We start from the raw sequence: 24,559 nt of genomic DNA, 5'->3' as shown, positions 1-24,559 counted from the left end.
CCGTGATGAGGGAAGTCAGGGGAACTACGCTTGCATTCCCTCCCCGACATCCCGGCCCCAGGGCTGTGACCGAGAGCCCCACGCCCAATTACCGCGCCCCTCCCACAAAGGAAGTCGGGGCGCGGTACCCCGGTCGGTTGCCCGGCCGGGTTGGCCTTTCGGTTACAATTAAGGAGAGGAAGGATACTCACCCTTTCTCCTGGCCCCCTCTTTACCTGAGGGGGGAGGGGAGTGGGTCCCGTCTCAAAACGGTCCTCCACTCCCCTCTTACCAACCCTTACCGACGTGCGGGGGAGGTAGGTTTGTACACCCGTCGCCCTCCCCCGTGCGTACGGAGGCGAACCCGAGGCGGCCGAGAAGGTCCTCGACGGATCGGGGGCGGTTCCTCGGCCGGCGCTACCTCCGGCCCGCTACTCAACCCCGGGAAGCGCCGCCAGCCCTGCCGCTCCCTGCGGCGGTTGCCAGGTCGGCGCTCCCATTCGGCGGCTTCCTTCCGGGACATAATGTCCTTGCAGAAGGAGGCCGCCGTCCCCCACACCTCCTCGCTCATGCACATGGCTTGAACCATGCGCAGGAGCGAGAGGGCCTCCACCCGGCACCCCACTGCACGGCGCTGTCGGGTCCATGCACAGCATGAACCCAACGTATGTTGCACTGTGTCCTCGTTCGCCGAGCAGTGGTGTCGGTTCATGGTGGGTTCCTTTCCAATCCGGTGCTTCGGTACCGACCGAAGCACCAGTGCCCGGTCAGCACCTGCACCAGATGAAAAGAGAGTCTACATCCTTTCCTGTCCGCTACCTCGGGCAGACAGCCTCGACCGTTCGGAGCTGAACCCGGAGGGGTCAGCCAGGATGACCGACCATCGCTCCAAAGTCCGGGCTCTGGCCTGGGATCTCAAGGCCGCCAGGCCCCTGGCCGTTAGTCCTTCCCCTTCCTCGCGGAGCTCGCACACCCTCCAATATAGGGCGCACCGCTCTTGTGCGAGGAGTTCCACGGGAGGGGAACCGGCCAGGGTGATCACCGCCATGTATGATACAGTGCGGTACCCCCGAATCTCCCTCACCATCACCGGACGCATCGCCTGGCGCATCAGGCTTATACTGCGGCCGGAGGCCATGAGCTGGGGCGCCCATATGGGCGCCCCATAGAGGGCGATCGAGAGGACCACACCAACATATAGGCGGCGAGCCCGCCATCCAGGTCCCCCTTGGGTCTGCATCAATCTGGCGAGAGCCAGACCAGCTCCGCGGACCCGGGAGACTAGGCGCCTGAAGAGCGCCTTGAATTCCCAGCGGCTGCCCAAGGTCAGGCCCAGATACTTGATCGTGGGCCCGACCTGGACGTGGACTCCATCCACCAGGACCCGGGTCTTCGGCGGCACCCCCCGACCGCCGTCATGAAAAAACATAGCTTCAGTCTTATGGGGCGCCACCTTTAGACTCAGGTCCTTGATGGTTCCCACCACGGACACGAATGCCGCCTCCGCTCGGAGGCGGGCTTCCTCCTAGCCATCCCCCCGGCCTCCACTAAGGTGTCATCTGCGTAGCAGATGACGTGGCAGCCAGGGAGGAGGGGAGAGCGCAGCACCTTGTCGAACGCGATGTCCCATAGCAGGGGGCTGAGAACCAACCCCTGCGGGACACCGCGCTCCATAGTGCGCTGGCTCTGGACCTCGCCACTCCTCGAATAGGCGAGGTCTCTGCTTCCAAAGTAGGCCGAAAGGATTCGCCGGAGGTAGACGGGCACCCCGTGATGTTCGAGGGCCCATCCCACCTCCGACCAGGGCAGGGTGTTGAACGCATTAGTGATATCTAGTGATGCCGCGAGCAACAACTCGCTCTCCCTTTCCACGGCGGTATAGATTCCGGACGCGCTGGATAGCATCCAGTGTAGATCGTCCGGGTCTGAATCCATATTGATCGCCGTGGAAGTTCGACCCCTTTAGGAACAGATGCTGGACGAGGCGGTCGGCAATAATGCGCTCTAGCATCTTGCTCGCCTCGTCCAGCAGGCATATCGGCCTCGAGGACCTGAGATTCCAAGGCTTCCGTAGGCGGGGACGCCCACGGACGAATCTTACCGATTGTCCGTTTATAAGGGCGCCCCCACGGATATTCGTCCAAGGAGTCCACCAATTGCTCCCAGGCTCTCTTTTTCGCCTCGGCAATGGCGGCCTTGAGGGCTTCCTTCGTTTGGAGGTAGCCCTCCCTCGCCCTTGCAGCATCCCCGTCTCGTCGCTGGGCCCGCCTGGCTTGGACGGAGGCCCGCCGTAACTCGGCTATGGCCTCCGTCCACCAGTATGCGGCCCGGCGCCGAAGGTGGTGGGACTTGGGCATCGCAGCGTCGCATGCTGACGCCACGATGCCCACTATCTCCTTAGTCCCCTCCTGGGAGTTAAGGTCCCACTTAGCTCTTTACGAGATGCCAGGTGACCACAAGGACGGCCGCCTGGAACTTGTCTGCGTCAAGCCGACCGAGGGCCCATCTCTCGGGGAGAGGAATGTTTCCCTCCCCTGGGCGGCAGTCCAGCACCCGCTGTTGTAGGGTCGGGAGACGGAGAGACCACGTTATATATCTATGATCAAACAACGTCTCACTCTCTGCCTCCACCACCCACTCCCCGAATATTCGGGCGGTCGAGGGGGAAACCCATGTCAAGTCTATGACTGACTCCCCTCTCAGCCGAACGCAGGTGCTGGTCAACCCCCTGTTCATCAACAGGAGGCCGAGTCCCGCCGCCCAGTCGACCACGGCCCTATCCCGAGAGTTCCCTCGCCGGGGATTGTAATCTCACCCTGTTGAGTTGGCGTTGAAATCCCCGGCAACTATGACGGGTCAGAAATGGCACTGTCGTACCAAATCCCCGACCCTGTCGAGGACTCTATTCGGGCAAGGTCTCCGAGGCCGATCTTGTTCCTGCGGTGGTGGAGATAAACCCCCACCACACACAGTGACGGGCCCCCAGTCGACAGCCACATACGAGGTCCCCCTTTTCCTGATTTTACAGGAAGGGGACCCCGTCGCGGGACGGGCCATCACGGCCACTATGCCGTCGCGGCTGTCCGACCAAACGTTTCGACCACACGACCAAATTACACTAATTACCAAGTTTGGATTACCGGCCGGCACCCACGACGGCTCGGTGGCCACCCTTTTTCTATCCAATCAAATCCTTACCTATCATCGACTAATCCAACTGCAGCACCTCCTACAAACACCTCTGCAATCAACATGCAATCAACCTTTGCAGTCTTTTATTGTTAATATAATATAATATCATTTTAATTTTATTTTTTTATTATTCTTTTTTTACTTTGTCATTTTTATTTAATACTATAAAATATTTTACATTTATAATTTAACGGTACATAATATTTGTGATACACACGTGTGCACATCTGTCAAAAAATTGGCGCAAATTAGCAGTTTACCATTTAAACAGTATTAGTAAAGGTCATTCTACAATACGTGTCGTAAGTTGTAAGCCGTAAGAATTGGCGAATCACAGTCGATAATTACAAAAATAATCGGCTATAATTGGTCAGTTCTTACGGCTTACAACTTACGACACGTATTGTAGAATGACCTTTAGCCTTTTTACTCCGACTCTTTTTCGTGATATAGGTAGGTCAATATTGGAGAAATGATCAAAATACACATGTACTACTATAATTGTACTATTATCGTACAACGCACTTAAACTAAGGTTCGACAGGATAACGACGACATCTTTTTATTTTCGCACGACGATCTTTCTACGACAACGTTCTCTTTACGACGAAGTTCTCTTCCTTTGCTGGCTTCGGAATTATATATATCTCCCGCCAGCCCCTATCCTCTGCGCATCGACTCAAACGCTGTTCTCGGCGAATTGTCAAATTATTATCGCACGTATAATCGATTTATATCGCAACTCTTACAATTACTAACCTTTAGGAATTAAAACTATGTCGTCTAGAGGTTTTCGTTGATACCAATCTTATCTCCGCCATTTTTCGGGAAATGTCGTATTACCGTATATATGAAAAACAATGGAACTTTTGTATAAAACATTTTTTTATATACTTCATAGTTTCAAAGATATTTGCTAAAAATAAAAAATTCCATTATTTTCGAGTTGTTTCAACTCTTAAAGCTTGATAAGAACACATGTAAAAAAATATTTTAATTAAAATTAATAAAAATATATCATTTTTCAATTCTCTATAACATATCTAATGCCGATCAAAATCGGTAAAGAACATTCCCGACAATTTCCTTATAAGATGATAGAAATTCTACAGTCGATAAAAAGTAATCATGAAGTCTGTATAATATAATACTGATACATATATTATATATAATATATATATACATACTAAAATTTTGTGGAATTCCATTTCTGTCTAGAATTTATATGATACATTTAAAACGTATTATATATTTCTAATAAAAATGTGAATATAAAACATATGATACCTTTTAAATATTATTTATATATTATATCTATTGTTTACAAAATTTGGAAGACTTGATTTGTATTGTATTATTTTGCGCGCGTGTGTATGTATTTTATAATTGTGTAGTACATACTTTATAATTGTGCAGTTATGTATTTTATAATTGTGCAATATACATACATATATATAAAACATATTTATAATATATATAGACAGGGGATAAACATATTATCAAATCAAAATAATCAAATTAAAGAAAGTGTAAAATAAAATACAAAGATCATTTTTGTATACTATTGTAAATAATATAATATATTGCATCTTATACAGGGTGTCTCAGAACTTTGGGACATGGGCTCCGTAGGGCTAAGAGAGCTAAGTGAGAGGAACAAAAAAGTCCTGTATCATAATGTAAAATCGTAATAGTTTTTTAGTAATAACAGCCTAAAGTTAGGCGTTTTCCACGCCCAGCGCAGCCTATAGACGCTCCGCGGCAAACTGTATGCGTAGGGGCTGAGCGATAACGCGGCTCGCGTTGACCGTCGCGCGGCGTCAAAGTGCCAAGACACCATCGCGACAGTCAGCGCGAGACGCGTTATTGCTCAGCTCCTACGCCCACAGCTTGCTGCGGAGCGTCTATAGGTCACGATGGGCGTGGAAAACGCCAAACTTTACGCGGTTATTACTAAAAAACTATTACGATTTTCACATTATGGTAGAGAACTTTTTTGTTCTTCTCACTTAGCTCTATGTCCCTACGGAGCCCGTGTCTCAAAGTTCTGAGACACCCTGTATAGAGTAAAAAATATATACAGGGTGGTTGATTATAAGTTGCCAACCCGAAAAGGTAGATTGGGTTAAGATAAACATAAAAGTCCCATACCGTTTTGCGAGATTCGCAATTAATTATCGAGTTATTAATGACAGAAATCTGAGGAATAGGAGCGCGCCGACATAGATGATTGGAGAAGCGTTGTAGCTACTCAGGCCACAGCGCGGCCCACTCGACCCAGCAACTGTTGGCGGCGTGCAGCGAGACGTAGGTCCGGCGGGATAAAACAACGAATAGCAGCGCATTGTCTTTCCCCTCGCCGCGCACCGGCAACAGTTTCTGGATCAACTGGGCCGCGCTGCGGCCTAAGCAGCTGCAACGCTTCTCCAATTATCTATGTCAGCACGCTCCCATTCCTCAGATTTCTGTCATTAATAACTCGATAATTATTGCGAATCTCGCAAAACGGTATGGGACTTTTATGTTTATCTTAACTCAATCTATCTTCACATTTCGGGTTGGCAACTTATAATCAACCACCCTGTATAATTTACATACACTATTCTTTCAGATATATTATTTAACACATTGAGATTATATTTAATAACTGTAGCAAAAAACATGTTCTTTTTCTAAATGATAATATAAGAAGATTGCATATAATAAATATATAATTATAGCCAAAAAATGTATCTTCCAATATTTTAAGTGATGAATAAACTTCAATTTTCTTCTATGTATGTAAACATTTATCATAATTAAGTTATATATTGACTTCTCTATTATTGTCTATTATTGAGTATTATAGCATTTAATATTACATAATACTAACTATTTAAAATGCATATTCTATTTGAATTCATACAGTCAGTTAACATTGGAGATTACCGATACACACATATTTGATATCGAGAAAATCTTCAACGCCATGTTTAGAACCTTCTCTTCCTAAACCAGATTCCTTTATTCCACCAAAAGCGGCTTCTGCGCACGAAATTAAACCTTCGTTAACACCTACCATACCAACCTCTAACTTACGTGCTACTCTAAATATCTGTGATGTGTCCTGCGAGAAAAAGTAACCAGCCAAACCAACTGGTGTGTCATTAGCTTGTTCCAGTACATCTTCTTCGCTGTTAAATTTATTAATTACAGCTATGGGTCCAAAGATTTCCTTGTTGTAAATCTGTGTGTCTTTAGTTACACCAGTTAGTACAGTAGGTGCATAAAATAATGGTCCGAGATGCGGTAACAGATTGCCACCGCAATGTACTTTAGCACCTTTCTGGACTGCTTCCTTTACCAGACTGTTCACCATATCCAATTGACTTTTCTTAATAAGTGGTCCATGAGTAATATCATTTTTGCTACCATCTCCCATTTTAATTTCTTTCTTGATCTTCTCCACAAATTTCTCTACAAACTCATCGAAAATATCAGTTTCTACAAAAAACCTATTTGCTGAGACACACGTTTGGCCGGTATTTCGGAATTTACTAGCCATGGCACTATTTACAGCCATATTTACATCTGCAGATTTAAATACGATGAAAGGAGCATTACCACCCAACTCAAGGCCAAGCCGTTTTACAGTTGATGCACATTGTTCATACAAGATCTTCCCCACAGCTGTGGAGCCAGTGAATGACAGTATTCTTATTTTGGGATTCTTACATAGTTCCTTACCAACAGCAGGAGAATTTGTTATGCTTGTGGTGAGTACATTGAAGATTCCTGCAGGAAAATTTGCTTGTTCCGCAAGTTCTGCTAATGCCAGTGCTGTCAATGGTGTATCTTCAGATGGCTTCACAACACATGTACATCCTGTGGCAAGAGCAGCACCTACTTTCCTTGTGATCATAGCATGTGGAAAGTTCCATGGTGTAATTAATGCTGCTACTCCGACTGGTTGTTTCAATAAGAACAATTCTCTATTGGCTGCAGGAGCTTGTAAGACTTCTCCATTTATTCTTCTTGCTTCTTCTGCAAACCATTCCACAAAAGAATTTCCATATTTGATTTCTGCTCTAGATTCAGCTAAGGATTTCCCATTCTCTTTGGTCAAAATATAGGCTAGATCTTCACAATGCTCAACCATCAAATTATACCACTTTCTGAGCAGATCACTTCTTTCCTTGGCTGTAGTTTTACTGAATGATTCAAAAGCTTTGGCAGCAGCATCAATGGCTAATTGAGTATCAACAATATTCATGTCAGGAACATAAGCAATCACACTATTGTCAGCTGGATTGCAAATTGGAAATGTCTGTTTGCTATTAGCATCAACCCAGTTTCCATTAATATAGGCATTATTTTTGAGAAGATGCATTAATCTATAACTTAAAGATACATTATATGCTAGATGTTTTTGTAACAACTTTGTTCTGACAAACATTGCCGTAGCCATCAAATATGTTCTGCAAAGAATAGAGTTACAATAGAATGGTTAAATGATTAAACATTATTTGCAAAATAAACAGCTTAGATTTTCTGGATGATTTACTTTTTTTCTTTCTTAGGTTGATTACTTCTTTAAATTAATATGATAAAAGTGTTTTAATTATATGGATATATTATATAGACCAATGTCTATATATAAGTAAGTTTTTTGTAGAATGAAAATAGTAATAAATTTTGAATTCTATAGGCCTAATTTATATATTATTTATATTTATATACAGTAGAATTAAGATTTATCTGATCATGTTATAAATGTTATAATTGCCCAAGAGTGTCATTTCATGATAATCTTCTCTATTTTGGATATAATTCAATAATTATTAATATTTTGACACTTACCTTCCACAAGCTGTCAACCCAATAATAGCCATATGTGTTACTACTAGCTTATTTAACACTCTTACCATTGACAAGGGACGTTAATTGAAAGAATCATGAAGATAGATATGACAATCTTCACACAAGTGGTATGATTTCGTCATTGATCGCATCGCATGTATGTGTACTCAATTTATAAATCTTCATTATCACAATAGCACATTAGCGATATTGTCATCGGTGCGACAGATCGGCGTCATTCAGTCAATATATTCTTGTTATCAGAGTTGTTTGTTATATCAAGATAACATATCAAAATAAAAAGTCGTAACTGTACTTGCAAAGAATATAGTTAATTAACGTTAATCTTATAATAGCCCCTTATCGCAGGGGCCCTATTTTTCTGGTTCTGGTTCAATAAATGGCTCTGGACAGAACTGTTACATTATTCTATCCCCTACGCCAATCCGGTTCTAGTTTAATAAATGGCTCTGAGGAAAGCTGTTAAGCCAGCGGCACACGGTGCTTGTTTTCGTGCTGGATTGCTTGCTAAATGAAAATACTGCGTTCTGATTGGTACATTTCCGAAGATGGATGGAAATGCACCAATCAGAACGCAGTATTTTCATCCAGCAAGCAATCCAGCACGAAAACAAGCACCGTGTGTCGCTGGCTTTACACTCTATCTCCTACGCCAGTAATTGGTGCATTTCCATCCGTCTTCGGAAATTCACCACCATTCAGAACGCAATATTTTCATCCAGCAAGCAATCTAGCACGAAAACAAGCACCGTGTACCGCTGGCTTTATCCACTTATCGGACATCCATATATACCATGTATTAAGCCAGCGGCACACGGTGCTTGTTTTCGTGCTGGATTGCTTGCTGGATGAAAATACTGCGTTCTGATTGGTACATTTCCGAAGATGGATGGAAATGCACCAATCAGAACGCAGTATTTTCATTCAGCAAGCAATCCAGCACGAAAACAAGCACCGTGTGCCGCTGGCTTTACATACCAGAAAGAAGCCTGAGAGCGGCCACGCCGGCGTTTTTGGCGATGCATTTTGATGACTGATTTTAACGCCATCTATGCCCATTTGTAGCTGGAAACTGCGTTGACTACGCCCATTTTGTAGACGCTGCCGATAAAGTCTCTGTTTGGTGCGTATCCGTTCTACGCCCATTCACTGGCGGTTCGTGTCTGTGGTACGCCTATAATTGCGGATTTGAGAAACACGACATCGCGCACAAACTTACACCTCGTTCAACAGCACATGATTCTTTTTCTGTACATATGCATTTCTGTATATATTTTTGAAAAAATTGTATCTTCTAATTATTATCCGAATTATTATCTCTTGTTACATTCGTAATTCGTAACAAGAGCAGGCGGTAATTCTCAGTCGACACAGAGCATTAGTTACATTACATTTATATTAAAATTTCGCACTCAACATCACGTGTGTTATATTACATTTATATTGTTGAGTGCGAAATTTTAACATAAATATAATGTTCTGTGTCGACTAGGTTGTTTCCTTCTCTAAATATTTTGGAACCTTTGTTTCATGACAGTGTAGTTGTTCGAGATTCGAACGGGAAGATTTGCCTATTTCTGAAACGTTCTGGCAGAAGAGACAAGACCGACAGAGACTCGTGATCATGCTCCACATGACGCATCGTGCGGAGTTATTCGCCGGATGAATTGTTCTCTTGAATGCGGCACGCGTTAAACGCGCGTTCGCACAATAACCCTTGTAACACACTCGCGTTCAGATATTACAAGTAGTAGTGAAAAACAACACAATTCTTCTCGCTCGAAAAGCTTGTCTCTTTCTTTCTTGCTAGCTCGTTCGACTGCGACTATCCGAGATCCGGCGACAAAGGCGAACGCACGTCTTTTCGATGTACGAGCTTTTCTCTTAAAGGTCTATCGACTATTCGCAGACTAATTATGTTATATATGTGTCATATGTTCGAAGTGGATGCCGTTCTATTAATTGCTTGTCTATATTTAATATTCATTTCCGAAATGTGACTTGTAAGAACAGTTGGTATGGTGTTCTTCCCGATTTCTACTTCTTCAGGGAGTTTTTCCACTTTTATATGTCTCCTTTTCTTCACTTGTTCTACATTTTCATTAACATGTTCGCTCTCGAAATGAATTGGAACTGCATCCAATTTTAAACGTTTCTTCGTGCTTGTCAGAAATGATGCATCATTGAAATGGTCTTCGCACAATCCCGCGCATCTAAGGGAGTGAAAAGACCATTTTTCTAACTTAGTATTTCCTGCAACAGAAATGAAATGAAAAACATTTGTGTGTATGTATCTTTGTATATAATTTTCATTTATTTATTTAATATAATTTTTCTATATAAAATCATCTATAGTTTATTTTAAGATGCTTCGTTCACATTGACTGTGTTCAGCAGAAAAACTTACTATACGTTATTCGAATGAAAAACATTGCAAAATTTATGAATTTCATTGATATATATCCATATAGAACAAATATCCAATATGCATGTCATGAATATTCTCTAGATATCGCGATATCTATAGGATATCTATTGGATGTATTTGAATATTTGTTCAGTATGGGCAGACTTCGGTAACTCATGAAGCAGCTGCAGTGTACAAATAGAATGGGTGAAAATAATAAAAAAAGTTATACCATTTTGTAATTTTCTCAACATTTACTCTGTGATTAATTAAAATGTATAAGCGAATGAGCGCACGGAAAGAGATACAACGAGCTCTAAAAAACGTTTACTTCTTAGCAACGATAAGTAACAACTCATTTCGGAGGTACGCGATCGTATGTTATAAGCAAATGACATGCAAAGCAGAATTCACGACGAAATCTCGTGAATGTGAAATAATATTTTTGGATACATTTTATGCTAGGATATTATTATTATAATCAAAGCCGCAAGGATGAGATATGAATTAAGAAATAAATAAATTATTATTATATAATTTCATATTTATTTTCCATTTTTTTTACAAAAGAAACTCGCGTGTGTGTGTGTGTGTACGATTGTATGTGTCTACCTTAATAAAATATTTTTATATATTATATATAACAATATATCCGCCTCTGCCTCCTCTGCCGCCTCTGCCGCTTCTGCCAACCCTATCGCCTTTGTTAGTTCCTCTGTTTCCTCTTCCTCGTCCCCTCTCCGCTAGCTGTAGCAGCATCGAGAGTTGGCCTGAAGACTGAAAAAAATACATATATGCACACATATAAACAGAGAATCCGGTAAGTCGTCAAGCAGCAGCTATGTACAAATAGATTTTGTAAAACTGAAGTGATATATTATAGCAAAAATCACGAAATATAAAAAGAACAGAGAAAGTTTATTTATTTATTGCATGATCACGAACGAGAATACTGCGCGAATGACAATCAAGAAACCGATATATGATTTATATCGATATATAAATATATGGTAATAAGATATTTTTTGTACCCGAAATTATTTTCCCAAGATATTTCAGCGTTATGTTATTATTTATTTATACTCCAGTAGGCGTTTTCTAGCGTAGTTGTGTTCGTGTACGTGTTGCATTTAAAGTGTGCGTGACATACATGTGCATACACGCCCTCACACACACACACACACGCACACACACACACACAAAGAGAAAAATTGCTCCCGTCTATTCGCCTGAGGCCCCGCCCACCGTTCGGCTTGAAGTTATCGTAATGAACCCATTTTTCGTCCCCAGTCACAATGCGATGCAGAAATCCCTTCCGTCTTTGCCTTTCAAGCAACTGTTCACAAGCAAACAAACGCCATTCAACATCTCTCGGTTTCAACTCGGCACCCAATTTCCTTGCTTCTGAATCATTCCCATGTCTTTGAGGCGTTTTGGAATGCTTGTTGAGTCACTCCCAATGATCGTGCCAATTCTTCTTGACTTTGACACGAGTCTTCATTAAGTAATGCCTCCAATTCTGCATCTTCGAAAAGCTTCCCTCTTCCACCGCTATGCCGGTCTTCGATGTGAAAATTATCGTTCTTGAAGCGTTGAAACCACTCACGACACGTTCTTTTACTAATAGCGGCCTTACCATAAGTATTTCAGAGTATTCAATGAATCTCAGCCGCAGATTTCTTCATATTGAAGCAGAAAATTAAAACCTCCCGCAAATGACGAGAATTTGGCTCGTAAACTGACATTTTCAATCGAGAATAACTTTATGATGCAGACACAAATCGACTAATGTTTCTAAGGGATTTATGTTGACAGATGCCCAAGTTTATTGTATGACGTCTATGACGTCTATTTATTTCGTCTATATATTTCGACCACTACTTACCGCTAAAGCCATCTATAGGAAAACGGCGAAAGCAAAGTTGTACACCTAATAAATATACCATATATTACATTGTATATATTATTGTTATAAATATATTATATATTTTATATTTGGTTATGTTATTATTTCTCTTATTCCAACTTACATTGTATTTCACTTATATTCTATTAATAGAAATATTGATTTTAAGATCCATATTTTAACCTTCCTTTTATCAAAGTGTCTCTAAAAATTAATTATAATCAATTAGAAGCTTTATAAGCCACTTTTACAGGTACTTTTATCAATAAAATTAAGTTTAGGGTATGGACCCATCTATGTTTCATTTTTTTAAGGGTATGGACTTATATATGTATATTTTTTTTATAAATATTGAATTTTGAAATATTCATTTATGAAATCCTTTACTTTTCATGTGTTGATGCTAAATAAAATAATATATGACGCTATCCAGAAGATACATTACTTGACATCCAAATTATCTACCCGTTCGCGCTAAGTAAACAAGGTTTTCTATTGGTGCCGCCATTTTCAGGCCACCGGTCCGTAAACCAACTACGCTGAAGCTCTGATGTCCAGACTCTCTATTGTAGGATCTCTAGGCTCGGCTAAAAGCGGCCCATGGCATCTCTCCTTCTTTCTGGCTCAGCCCATGACACCTCTCCTTTTTCTCTCTGATGCTATCTAGGCCAGTATTCATAGTCGGATCTTAAATTTAAGACCGTCTTAAGTTTATTTTCAGATGCTATACAAATCATTTCATTGGCTATGGGGTATCTGAAAATGAACTTAAGACGGTCTTAAATATAAGACCTGACTATGAATAGAGTCGAAAGTACTAGAAGTGGACAAAGAGATTGAAATCTCGGGCCCATAGTTGGAAGAAGAAGAGTCGAAAGTCTTCAATAACGCTTTATCAATGATATTCCAAACATCAATAGAGAATCAGTGAAACAGCCTCAAATTTCTCGGATAATTTGTAGAGTGGTGTAGAGAAACGCGTAATTTACATTATAATTTTGGCATAGTACTTATACAGTAAGCATGGCAACCTGGAGGTTATTATTTTCTAATAACTCGGTTAATTTGTTGTACACGAGGTAAAGCTTTATTGGTTTTTCATAATTTAAATTCCGAGTAAATATCCCCAAATAGCTTTTCAGCATCGTGAAATGTATGTACCTACTTAAACAAAATACCAAAATATTTTCACGCATATGATATAATAAAAAAAATCGTCTTACCGAAATTTATTATTATATTAAGATTATTGCACAATTAATTTTCACGATTTTATTTCTCACAATTTTTATTAAAATAATTTTATATCAGTATTATAAATAATGAACAATTTTTTTCCATAGGAAATTAACCACTATAAAAAATATACCTAAAATCAAGAGTGACATAGAAAAAAATATTTTACCACCAAAACCAAAAAAACCACTAAATCCGTATTTTCTGTATTTTCAATCTGTAAGAAATAAATTGCAACAAGAACATCCAGGCATAAAATATATAGAACTTATTAAAAAGGTATCTCAAGAATGGGCAAAAATTGATCCAACAATAAAACAGAAATTTCAAAAGCAACATGATGAGAATTATACTGTATATAAACAAAAATTAGATCATTACAATAATTCTATAACTGATGATCAAAGAATGCTAATAATAGAAGAATTAATGAAGAAGAAAGGAGTTTTGGAAAAGAACCAAACTAAACAAGTATATATCAATAGATTACATACATATATACATACGTATATATATATTATATATAAACACATATACATCTAAAAGGCATACAAACCAAATTATGTAAAAGTTAATATTCATTTCTTTATAACAGAAACTTATGGAACTTGGGAAACCAAAGCGACCATTGAGTGCATATCTCATATTTTTAAGAAATAAGAAAGATAGCAAAGATCCAAAAATACCACAAAAGGTAATTTTCTTATTTATATATCTTAATATTATTAGTATCAAATATTAAAGGTTAAGGAGAAAGGAGGGATAGTATTAAGTATTGATAGAAGTGTGCGAATAAAGGATTTTTATGTCGAATCAAATAGAATCATTTTTTAAATTCGAATTGAATCTATGAAATTTCATTCAAATTCAAATGGAATGAAATCGAATCAAATCGTTAAAAAATTTAACATGACTATTAAACATGCAAATAATGATGGAAGATTTTAATATGAAAGGGAATATTGATATTATATCATCTTAAAGTAAAATATATTTAAATATTTAAAGTAATTTATAATTAAGTTATTAATTATAAGTTAAGTTAATTACAAGTTAAGGGTTCAAACATACAGGCCCAGATGGCCTGTTTTATAGCTGATGCACACAAATGATAATGTATTTGATTCCTATTTGAATCTTCACAATTGGAAATTTTCGAATTATTAAGATTCGAGTCATATGGATTCAAATCAAATCGAATTACATTAGATTCGATTCAAATTCGAATAGTTCATATATCTCTAAGTATTGAGTTTTGATATTAATTTCATTTCGCATATTTAATTTCTTGTTTATATTCATTTTAATTTATATTTATATATACAGTAAAATGTAGTTAATGCAACCTTTAAATAAGAATATTTAGAAGACATATATTTTTAGGAATGGATAAAAAATCTTTCTAATGAATGGAATAAAATGACAACAGAAGATAAAGATAAATATTATACTGAAGCAAAGGAATTACAGGAAAAATACAATACTGACTTGAAAAAATGGGAACAGAATATGATTCAAATGGGTCATTTTGATTTATTAAGATCCAATACTAAATCTAAATCCAACAAGAGTGTTAATAAATATGAAGAATAGGATTTAAAGTGCCCCAACCAATTCAATATGAAATCAACTGAATCCATTACTGCAGATTTTTCAAATATTAAAATCCAAAACAAGGACAATGTCAAAACAGGTTGGGGCACTGATATCAATGCTTCTATAGATAATGTTTCTCGTGCTAATAATGGTAATAGAATTTTATTAAATGTAACAATTTGATTAATGTTATGTAAGATCTTAAAAATAAACACTTTATAATTTTAGATCAACAATATGAATTTACCAGAAGTTATATACTTTACAATGATAGAAATGATTTAAAAGCCCTAATGAAGTCTTCAGAAAGTCAAATGAAAGATGTGTTGGGAAAAAACAATAACTCAGTACTATATCGTACATATATAGATCTATATAAATATTTTATTTCTATATGGCATAGATTTTCACTAATATTGATAAAAATCAATTATAAAAATTGGAGGATGGTAAGAGAATATGCATTTATTGGGATAAGTGCGATTTTGATAATGATATATTGTATTCTAAATCTTATATATAAATAATTATTATTTACATCATATGTTGGACTTACTAGTATAGAGTTTGCAACATGATTTGCATTTTTTTGCATTTTTATTTTCAAATGTATATAACTTGTAGTAGAGCATTCATTTTAAATATTTCATTTTTATTATATTCTCATATTTGTAATATTATATGTTTTATTTCCGTAATAAATTATGTAATTTATTTCTGTAAAATATTTTTTGTACTGCTTTGAGTCATATTTATTAATATACATAGGGTGTCCGGGATGTTTTAGAAAAGAAAAATTATGAAGATTAATCAGATTAAACTGAGAAGAGAAGTCATCTACCATTTTGCAAAAATCGCAATAGTTATTAAGTTATTGATTAAAACGTCTGGGCCAATGAGCGCGCGGTAGGCAGGACTGGACAGAAATATGGTGACAACAGACAAATGACTTACTTCTTAACGTGACTTACTTCTCAACGTGAATACTTGTAGTAAAGACAATCAGCTGATTGCATGAGGCGAGTCAACATACAAAATCCATTTTTCGCCTTCAACGACAAGATACACTAATACACCAGCTATGCTTTATAATTGTGCACTAAACACCCAGTCTCATGTAATTTTTCCGCGCCTTTCTCTACCGTTTCCCCTGCACTCATTGCCCAGATATTTTAAATTACTAACTTAATAACTATTGCGATTTTTGCAAAATAATACATGACTTTTCTTCTCAGTTTGAACTGATTAATCTTCACCATTTTTCTTTTCTAAAACATCCCGGACACCTTATATATATATATATATATATAGGGTGTCCGGTAATTAGCTGCCAACCTAAAGTGTGAAGGTAGATTGGGTTATGCTGAAAAGAAAAGTAAAATATAATTTTGCAAGAATCGCAATAATTATCGAGTTATTAATGACAGAAATCTGGTGAATGAGCGCGCACTGAGATGGATGATTGCAAAAGCGTCGCAGCCTCTCACGCCATAATGTAGCCCAGTTGACCTAACAACTGTTGGCGACGTGCTGCGAGATAAAACATAAATAGCGACGTATTATCCTTCCTCTCGCCGAACATTGGCAACAGTTGCTAGATCGACTGGATTGCACTATAGGCCGAACGGTTGCAACACTTCTCCAATTATCCATCTCAGCGCGCGCTCACTCGGGTTTTTGCCATTGAGAACTCAATAACTATTGCGAATATCGCAAAACAGTATGAAACTTGTTTATCTCAATCTTCTCTATGTTTCCACGAATTTTTCGTACTGAATTATGGCACATTCTGTATATGTATACAGGGTGTCTCATAATTGTAACAGACTAACTCCATAGGAGCGTAGAGCTAAGCGAGAGGAACGAAAAAATCCTCTTTCATTTAGCGATATCTCGTCTAGTGTTTTTAGTAATAACCACGTAAAGTTTGGCGTTTGTCACGTCCATTGCGGCCTACAGACGCTCCGCGTCGAAGCTGAGCGATAACGCGTCTCGCGTTAGGACTTTTGTTCGCCTCCGCGGCGGTTGGATGTGGTTCCCGTAACTATGCATATTTTTTATCTTGGAGACTGCGCGTTGTCCCTGTTTCTCTTTTATTTCCAAAATCATTGTGATTGGCGTAAGAGAAGGAGTGTAATAACTGCTCAGAGCCATATATTGAATGAATAAATGAATGCGTCTCGCATTAACTATCGTGATAGCGTCTTGGCGACTTTGACGCCGTGCGACGGTCAGCGCGAGCCACGTTACCGCTCAGCCTCAACGCACACAGCTCGCCGCGGAGCGTCTATAGGCCGCGATGGGCGTGATAAAGCCAAAATTTACGCAGTTGTTACTAAAAAATGATGCGAGATATCGCTAAATAAAAGAGGACTTTTTCGTTCCTCTCGTTTAGCTCTATGCCCTTACGGAGTTGGTGTGTTATAATTATGGGATACTCTGTATGTATATACAGGGTGTCCAGAAATTAGCTGTCAACCTGAAGTGTGAAGGTAGATTGTGTTAAGACAAACATAAAAGTCCCATACCCATACGTTTTGCGAGATTCGCAATAATTATCGAGTTATTAATGACAGAAATCTGAAGAGTGAGACCGTGCCGACATGAATGATTGGAGAAGCGTCGCAGTCTCTCGGGTTACAACGCGGCCTAATCGACCCAGCAACTGTTGGCGGTGTACAACGAGATAAAATAACAAATAGTTATTTATATACGGCGCGTTGTCCTTCCCCTCGCCGCGCAATAGTTGCTAGAGCGACTGGGCCACGCTGTGGCCTAAGCAGCTGCGACGCTTCTTCAATCATCTATGTCGGCGCGCTCCCACTCCTCAGATTTCTGTCATTAATAACTCAATAATTATTGCGAATCTTGCAAAACGGTATGGGACTTTTATGTTTGTTTTAACCCAATTTACTTCCACACTTCGGCTTGGCAGCTAATTACCGGGCATCTGTATAAAGTACACACGAAATACACACGAAGGTAAGTCAATATATAAGTCGTAAAACGGGATAGAAAAAAACGACTGAGTACTTAATTTTTTTGTTATTTTTTCATATAATCCTTCTACATATTCAAACACTTATTCCATTGTTTAATAAGCCTTCTAAAGTTGATAGCAAACAAAGTTTTTAGCTACTGCAGGGCTCAGATGTAACATCCAATAACTTCCATCTATTTAGGTCCCTCAAAAATTATCTGAGTGGTCGCGTTTCGACATTGATGAAGCCCTTGCCAACGAAGTCATTTGTTGAGTTCGAAAGCAATCGAAAACCTGATTTGCTGCTGGCTTCCAAAAATTTGTTAAATAATAGGATAATGTCTGAATGTATGCACAGAGGGATTATGCGGAAAAATAACAAAAATATCAGACAGATACTTACAGTTTTTTCTTCTATCTTGTTTTGTGATTTATACAAGGTGTATAAAAAGTACCGGGATGGTAAAATATCACAAAAACTAAGCATTTTAGAAAAAAATACTTCAAATAAAAATTGTAGGGTTTTAAAAGATCTATTTACTGACATTATGCGTTTGACCTTAGGTGGCGTCACCAAGATAAGAACAAGATCACCTTGAATTTTTTAAATGGGACCCCTATTTTTTATTGTATATTCTTGTAGCCTTTCTTCAGACGCTTTCAAAGCACTATAGTTTTTTCTACTTTGAGTAAGCCGTTTCGAAGTTATCGAGCTTTTTATAAGATGTCCAGCCAACCAAAACAAGATCAAAGAAGTATCCAGCCAGCCAAGGCAAGATTCTTACAAAAGCGTTTGAGAATAATGTTAATCTCTAAAAGAAAAAGTAAAGTCTAACGAATAAAATAGGAAACAAAAATATTTATCCAATAAACAAATTTATATTAATTAGATAACAAAATCGATAATTCAATTAAAGAAAGACAAATCAGTAAGAAAAATTATTTATCTTTTCCGTATGAAATAACGCGTATCACGTACAAGTAATGTGTTCTACTTCAAGTCAAATTTATTGCAATTGATTTGAAATGATTCGAAGGTGTATTTTAGTGCTGTTATAAATTTAGCATATTAGTATTACTTTAATATTACATGTGTCTAAGATACAAGTCACGAAATTGCTCCAGCCGCTGGCTGGATATCTTATCATAAAAAGCTCCATAACTTTAAAACGGCTTATTCAAAGTGAAAAAAATTATAATGCTTTGAAAAGGTCTGAAAAAGGGCTACAAGAATATGCGATAAAAAATAGGGAGTCCCATTTAAAAAATTCAAGGTGACCTCGTCCTAACCTTGGCGGCGCCATCCAAGATCAAACTCATAATGTCAGTAAATAGATCTTTTAAAACTCTACAATTTTTATTTGAAACATTTTTTTCTAAAATGCTTAGTTTTTGTGATATTTAACTGTCCCGGTACTTCTTATACACCCTGTATATTGACTTGTTCTCGTATATATATTATATGAAGTATGTATACATACGCGCGCACATACGCACATACACGATGGAAATGAGCATTAAATATATATTTAACTATTTTATTCTTTTGTGTATTAATAATTGTACTCCCTTTTTTTGTAGAAATATATTAATACCAATGGACTATGATAAGCAAGATGCATCTGATGACTATATTATCATTATTTTATATGATTGATATTTATAATATCAAATAGCTCAATAATTTGTTTTGAAACAATTATCGAAATAATAATATAATTATTGAAATATTGTATTGGATCGATTTACGTTACATTTTTGTCATTTATATATAATTGTATCACACTTAAAAATTACACTTAAAGAATTTTTTATATATTCACATTTTAAATAATTTTTTAAACTGATCTTATATACAGGGTGTACGATTTATCTGAAGACATTGAAATATCTCGAGAACTATGTATTGGATAAAATAAAGTGGTTAATGAAAGTTGTTAGTCTCGAAGGGGGACATCTAATGATACCAAACTCAACCTCCCACCCCACCCCCTGGGGGTGGGGGTTGGGGGCAACTTTGAAATCTTAAATGGAAACCCCCATTTTTTATTGCAGATACGGATTCTGCGCCACAAAATACGTAAATTTTGTCCGAAACTTTTTTTTATTCGTGATAGGTGGCGCTGTAATCGCAAATAATTATATTTTCCGCAATTCTCCAGAAATGATCATTGGATTGAGAAATAAAAAATACCTGTTCAATATTTTTAAAGAACATAATAAAAGTTATTCCCCCCCCATCCTCTCGGGGTAAGGTGGGTGATAACGTTCAAATCTCAAATGGGGACCCTCATTTTTCATTGCAGAATTAGATTGTACGTGAAATTTTTATTGAAACAATTTTTTTCATTCGTGATAGATAACATTGCACTGCCTTTTATAATAAGCCGTAGTTCGCCATACACCCACAGTGGCGCGTCGAGCAGTTCCCTTTTCGATTCGGGTTCCCATTTGAGATTTGAACGTTACCACCCACCCTACCCCGAGAGGATGGGGGGGAATAACTTTTATTATGTTCTTTAAAAATATTGAACAGGTATTTTTTATTTCTCAATCCAATGATCATTTCTGGAGAATTGCGGAAAATATAATTATTTGCGATTACAGCGCCACTTATCACGAATAAAAAAAAGTTTCGGACAAAATTTACGTATTTTGTGGCGTAGAATCCGCATCTGCAATAAAAAATGGGGGTTTCCATTTAAGATTTCAAAGTTGCCTCCAACCCCCACCCCCAGGGGATGGGGTGGGAGGTCGAGTTTGGTATTATTGGATGTCTCCCTTCGAGACTAACAACTTTCATTAACCACTTTTTTTTATCCAATACATAGTTCTCGAGATATTTCAATGTCTTCAGATAAATCGTACACCCTGTATACCAGGTATGTCGGTAATTACTTTCCGGTTTTTGTAACAGATGTCACTAGCCATAAGTATGCAATGTTATGATTTGATACATATGTCATTTTATTCTACTGACATTAACCTCAAAACTACACAAGTTACGATCCGCCAAAATAACAGCGTTATAGATTAATAATTTTTTGAAAATGTCGAGTTTTGTGCCTGAAAACGTGCATTTGCGGCACGCATTACTTTTCTTGTTTAATCAAAAGAAAAAAGCCGCTGAAAGTCATCGTTTGCTGGTAGAGACTTACGGTGAGCATGCTCCAACCATAAGAACATGTGAAACGTGGTTTCGACAATTCAAATGTGGTGATTTCAACGTTCAAGACAAAAAACGTCCTGGTAGGCCGAAAACGTTTGAAGATGCGGAATTGCAGGAATTATTGGATGAAGACCCAACACAAACTCAAAAACAATTGGCAGAAAAGTTGAATGTGAGCCGAGTAGCAATTTGTGAACGATTACAAGCGATGGGAAAGATCCAAAAGATGGGAAGATGGGTGCCACATGAATTGAATGACAGGCAATTGAAAAGTCGAAATCGCCGATTTCGAAGTTAAAAAATGGCTCGATGAATGGTTTAGCTCAAAGGAGAAACAGTTCTTTTGGAATGGTATCCATAAATTGCCTGAGAGATGGGCAAAATGTATAGAATCAAATGGCCAATACTTTGAATAAATATATTTTAACTATCCATTGTAAATAACGTGTTTTCTTTAGCGAAAAAACCGGAAAGGAATTACCGACACACCTGGTATATATATTTTTTAGTAATATCTGTCTTATATCTATATTGTATTGAATATTCAGATTTCTATATAGAAAAAATTTGTAACGGAACATTCTTTATAATATTATATTTTTTTAAGTAATATCTGCCATCTATTTTATATTGAATATTCAGATTTTTGTACAGAAAAATAATTTGTATGATAAAATAAATATATGCGCGCGTGTGCGTTTATTACTGATTAAAGTAGAATTTATATATTCTAATAGCGAGCTCGTCGAACGCACTTCAAGCATTCAAGGTAAGAATGAACAAAGATTGATTGCTAAATCAAGTACTGATTTTTATTTTCTTAAAAAATTGATTATCTATCCCATGTTTTCGGGGCTGATTATGATTCTTTAAATCTATTGTTTTTTCATTGATATACTAAAGGGAAACCTAAGAGTAGCCATGCCGGTATTTTGGAAAACGCCGATTTTCATGACTGATGCGCCACTTGCACCCATTTTTGAGCTGAAACTATGTTCGCTACATATTGCAATAATTGTCTCGATAATTATTGCAGATAGGAAAAAACTTTTTAAACAAATATTGTATGGCATAAAAAACCGTACAATTCTTATTTAAAAAGTTTTTTCCTATCTGCAATAATTATCGAGATAGCATAAAGGGAATGAAATTTTGAAGAGCAGTTTCATCCATTAAAACTGAGCCATTGCTGATAAAAAAAATATGGGTCTTATTTTTGGTTACTCTACAAATATGCCAAGTTTCGTTGAAATCGGAGATATACATTTCGCGAATGTTCCTTGTTAGTATTTTTATATTTTTTGAATTTTTGCCTGGCTCATTTAAAATGAGATACCCTGTATATAAAAGTTTAAAGTGTGAATCTTATATATTATTTACTATGCAAACATAAATAATAAAATAAATATATAATTTATCTTATATTGTGTATATTCTTATCTCACATGTTGATGTCAAATATTACAAATATAAAAATATGCTGTACATTTATATACACATACAATATTGTAACAATAGCAACTACTTTTGATATGTATAATATCAGGCTTTTATATTTTACACATGGGATTCATGTATCTCTCGGAGCATGAACTTCTATATTTATTTCAGTAACTAATTGCTCTGCAACAATAGAGACAGTAGATAGTCGTCTTCGTTGGTTTTCTAAAACAGCTATGAACAATAATATAATAATAACAAAGTTATATAAATCTTATTTGCGATGTTAATTCAGTAACATTACCTTCACAATTCTTGTTACATTCCACAATTGCTTGTTTATGTTGAAACTGTTGCATTTTTAATTGTATAAGTGCAGGGCTAAATACCCAATATCCTAAGCTTCCTCCAATCACAAGGGCAATAGTGATATATATATTATATGTCATAACTGCCATCATCAAAATATAAGCAAATGTGGTATGAAGAGACCAGTGTAATACTTCAAATACCCATTTAAAACAAGGACTACTAAAGACAAACATATTAGGTTGATTAAAAGAATTATTTATACAATACTTTCCACAACATAGATAGCTTTTATGTCAATAAAGCAAAAAGCAATAGAAGAATCTTATCTATCAACCAGATATTCAATATTGGTTTAAGATTTTAATATTTAATCATATATTTAAGCAAACATGCATCCATTGTATAACTTGTTACTCTAAAGGATTTTAAACTAAGAAATAACATACCATCGTGTATAAGATGAAATTCTAAAAGTTCTTGATGTAACTTTGGATAATAAAGATAAGTTTTCAGAAGAAGAGGTTGTCCTTGGTACTGACTTAATTGTAAACTGTTGCAAACGAAACTGAGAAATTTTCATGGCCTCATATAGTACTGCAAGTGCAGCCAAACCCAAGCACGTGGCCAGAAGACCCCATATTGTAGTAACATTATATCCCGAAAACAAAAAGTCGCCTAGATCTATACCAAACCAGTATGTCATATGCATCTGAAATAAGATATAAATACACAATTGATATCGCAGATAAAAATATTCTTGTAAGACATGCAGCATATATACACAAAGGAATCAAGAACTATAATTATATTCACATTGGTCATTTCAACCTTTCATATATCTTTAATATATCATGAATTATCCTGACAATATATTGTATGTATGTAATAGTACAACATATTTTTTGTTAATTACCTAACTTTATCCAATGGCTCACTAGCTTGATCACAGGTAGCATTCACTTATATATAACATGAATGTTGTTTCAATATTTCAAGAAAATAGCGCAGCATGTATTTTTTTTTATTATTATTGATATAATTTAATGCTAAACGTGAAAAATGAATTTAATGTCAGAAAATATAAATCTTCTATTAAAAAAAAAATTAAGTTTTCATTCGTCATGTGATATCAAGTAATAGATGTATAGTGAACTTTGATGTTTGTATCTTCGAAGTCAATGATTATATAGTATCAGAAGACTTTTAACGCACATTCCTCGCATGTGCAATAATACAAATACAAATTTTCTAAAGCGTCGCCTACAATGGTAGCAGGGGCCATATTCTTGAACTACTTGCGTATCCGTAAGTAGCAAGTTTCGACTAATCGCAATGGAAAATCCCTAGAACCGTATTCTTGACAGTCGCAAGTGAAACATATACGCAAATTATCATTCGCAATGCAACGAATGGGTAATACCATCCGTTTCTCTCGAAACGTATGTGATACGTTATGTAAAGTACAGAAAGTGGAGTATAAAG

General features: G+C 37.4%; 3 protein-coding genes across 7 annotated transcripts; 1 reads left to right on the top strand and 2 right to left on the bottom strand.

Moving 5' to 3' along the window:
- Positions 1-5,957: 5,957 nt before the first annotated feature.
- On the bottom strand, positions 5,958-8,461 carry Ssadh (succinic semialdehyde dehydrogenase). 2 transcript variants are annotated; one of them, XM_025301260.1, is made up of 3 exons: positions 8,011-8,461; positions 6,898-7,628; positions 5,958-6,741 (listed from the first exon to the last, which is right to left on the bottom strand). In XM_025301260.1, exons 1-3 carry the CDS (start codon positions 8,076-8,078, stop codon positions 6,083-6,085), a joined length of 1,458 nt encoding a protein of 485 aa, XP_025157045.1. In that variant the 5' UTR covers positions 8,079-8,461; the 3' UTR covers positions 5,958-6,082. The 2 variants fall into 2 exon arrangements, with proteins under 2 accessions (XP_025157045.1, XP_011145410.1); XM_011147108.3 differs by having other exon boundaries at positions 5,964-7,628; positions 8,011-8,459.
- Positions 8,462-13,140: 4,679 nt separating this feature from the next.
- Positions 13,141-15,798, top strand: TFAM (mitochondrial transcription factor A). Of its 2 annotated transcripts, none has more exons than XM_025301262.1 (5): positions 13,141-13,497; positions 13,688-14,051; positions 14,176-14,274; positions 14,964-15,327; positions 15,405-15,798. In XM_025301262.1, coding segments are annotated over exons 1-4 (675 nt in total). In that variant the 5' UTR covers positions 13,141-13,495; the 3' UTR covers positions 15,174-15,327; positions 15,405-15,798. The 2 variants fall into 2 exon arrangements, with proteins under 2 accessions (XP_025157047.1, XP_011145411.1); XM_011147109.3 differs by having other exon boundaries at positions 13,142-13,423; positions 15,405-15,797.
- Positions 15,799-22,733: 6,935 nt separating this feature from the next.
- LOC105186720 (high affinity copper uptake protein 1) lies at positions 22,734-24,151 on the bottom strand. 3 transcript variants are annotated; one of them, XM_011147110.3, is made up of 4 exons: positions 23,991-24,151; positions 23,524-23,786; positions 23,070-23,296; positions 22,734-22,999 (listed from the first exon to the last, which is right to left on the bottom strand). In XM_011147110.3, the coding sequence occupies exons 2-4, from the start codon at positions 23,784-23,786 to the stop codon at positions 22,896-22,898; spliced, it is 594 nt and encodes a 197-aa protein (XP_011145412.1). In that variant the 5' UTR covers positions 23,991-24,151; the 3' UTR covers positions 22,734-22,895. The 3 variants fall into 3 exon arrangements, with proteins under 3 accessions (XP_011145412.1, XP_011145413.1, XP_011145414.1); XM_011147111.3 differs by having other exon boundaries at positions 22,808-22,999; positions 23,070-23,293; XM_011147112.3 differs by having other exon boundaries at positions 22,867-22,990.
- Between the last annotated feature and the right edge of the window lie 408 nt (positions 24,152-24,559).

The sequence above is a fragment of the Harpegnathos saltator genome, unplaced genomic scaffold, assembly GCF_003227715.2.
Source record: "Harpegnathos saltator strain DR-91 unplaced genomic scaffold, Hsal_v8.6 scaffold406, whole genome shotgun sequence".
NCBI lineage: Eukaryota > Metazoa > Arthropoda > Insecta > Hymenoptera > Formicidae > Harpegnathos > Harpegnathos saltator.
Note: the sequence above shows the minus strand (reverse complement) of the source record. Positions and strands in the feature narration are given on the sequence as shown.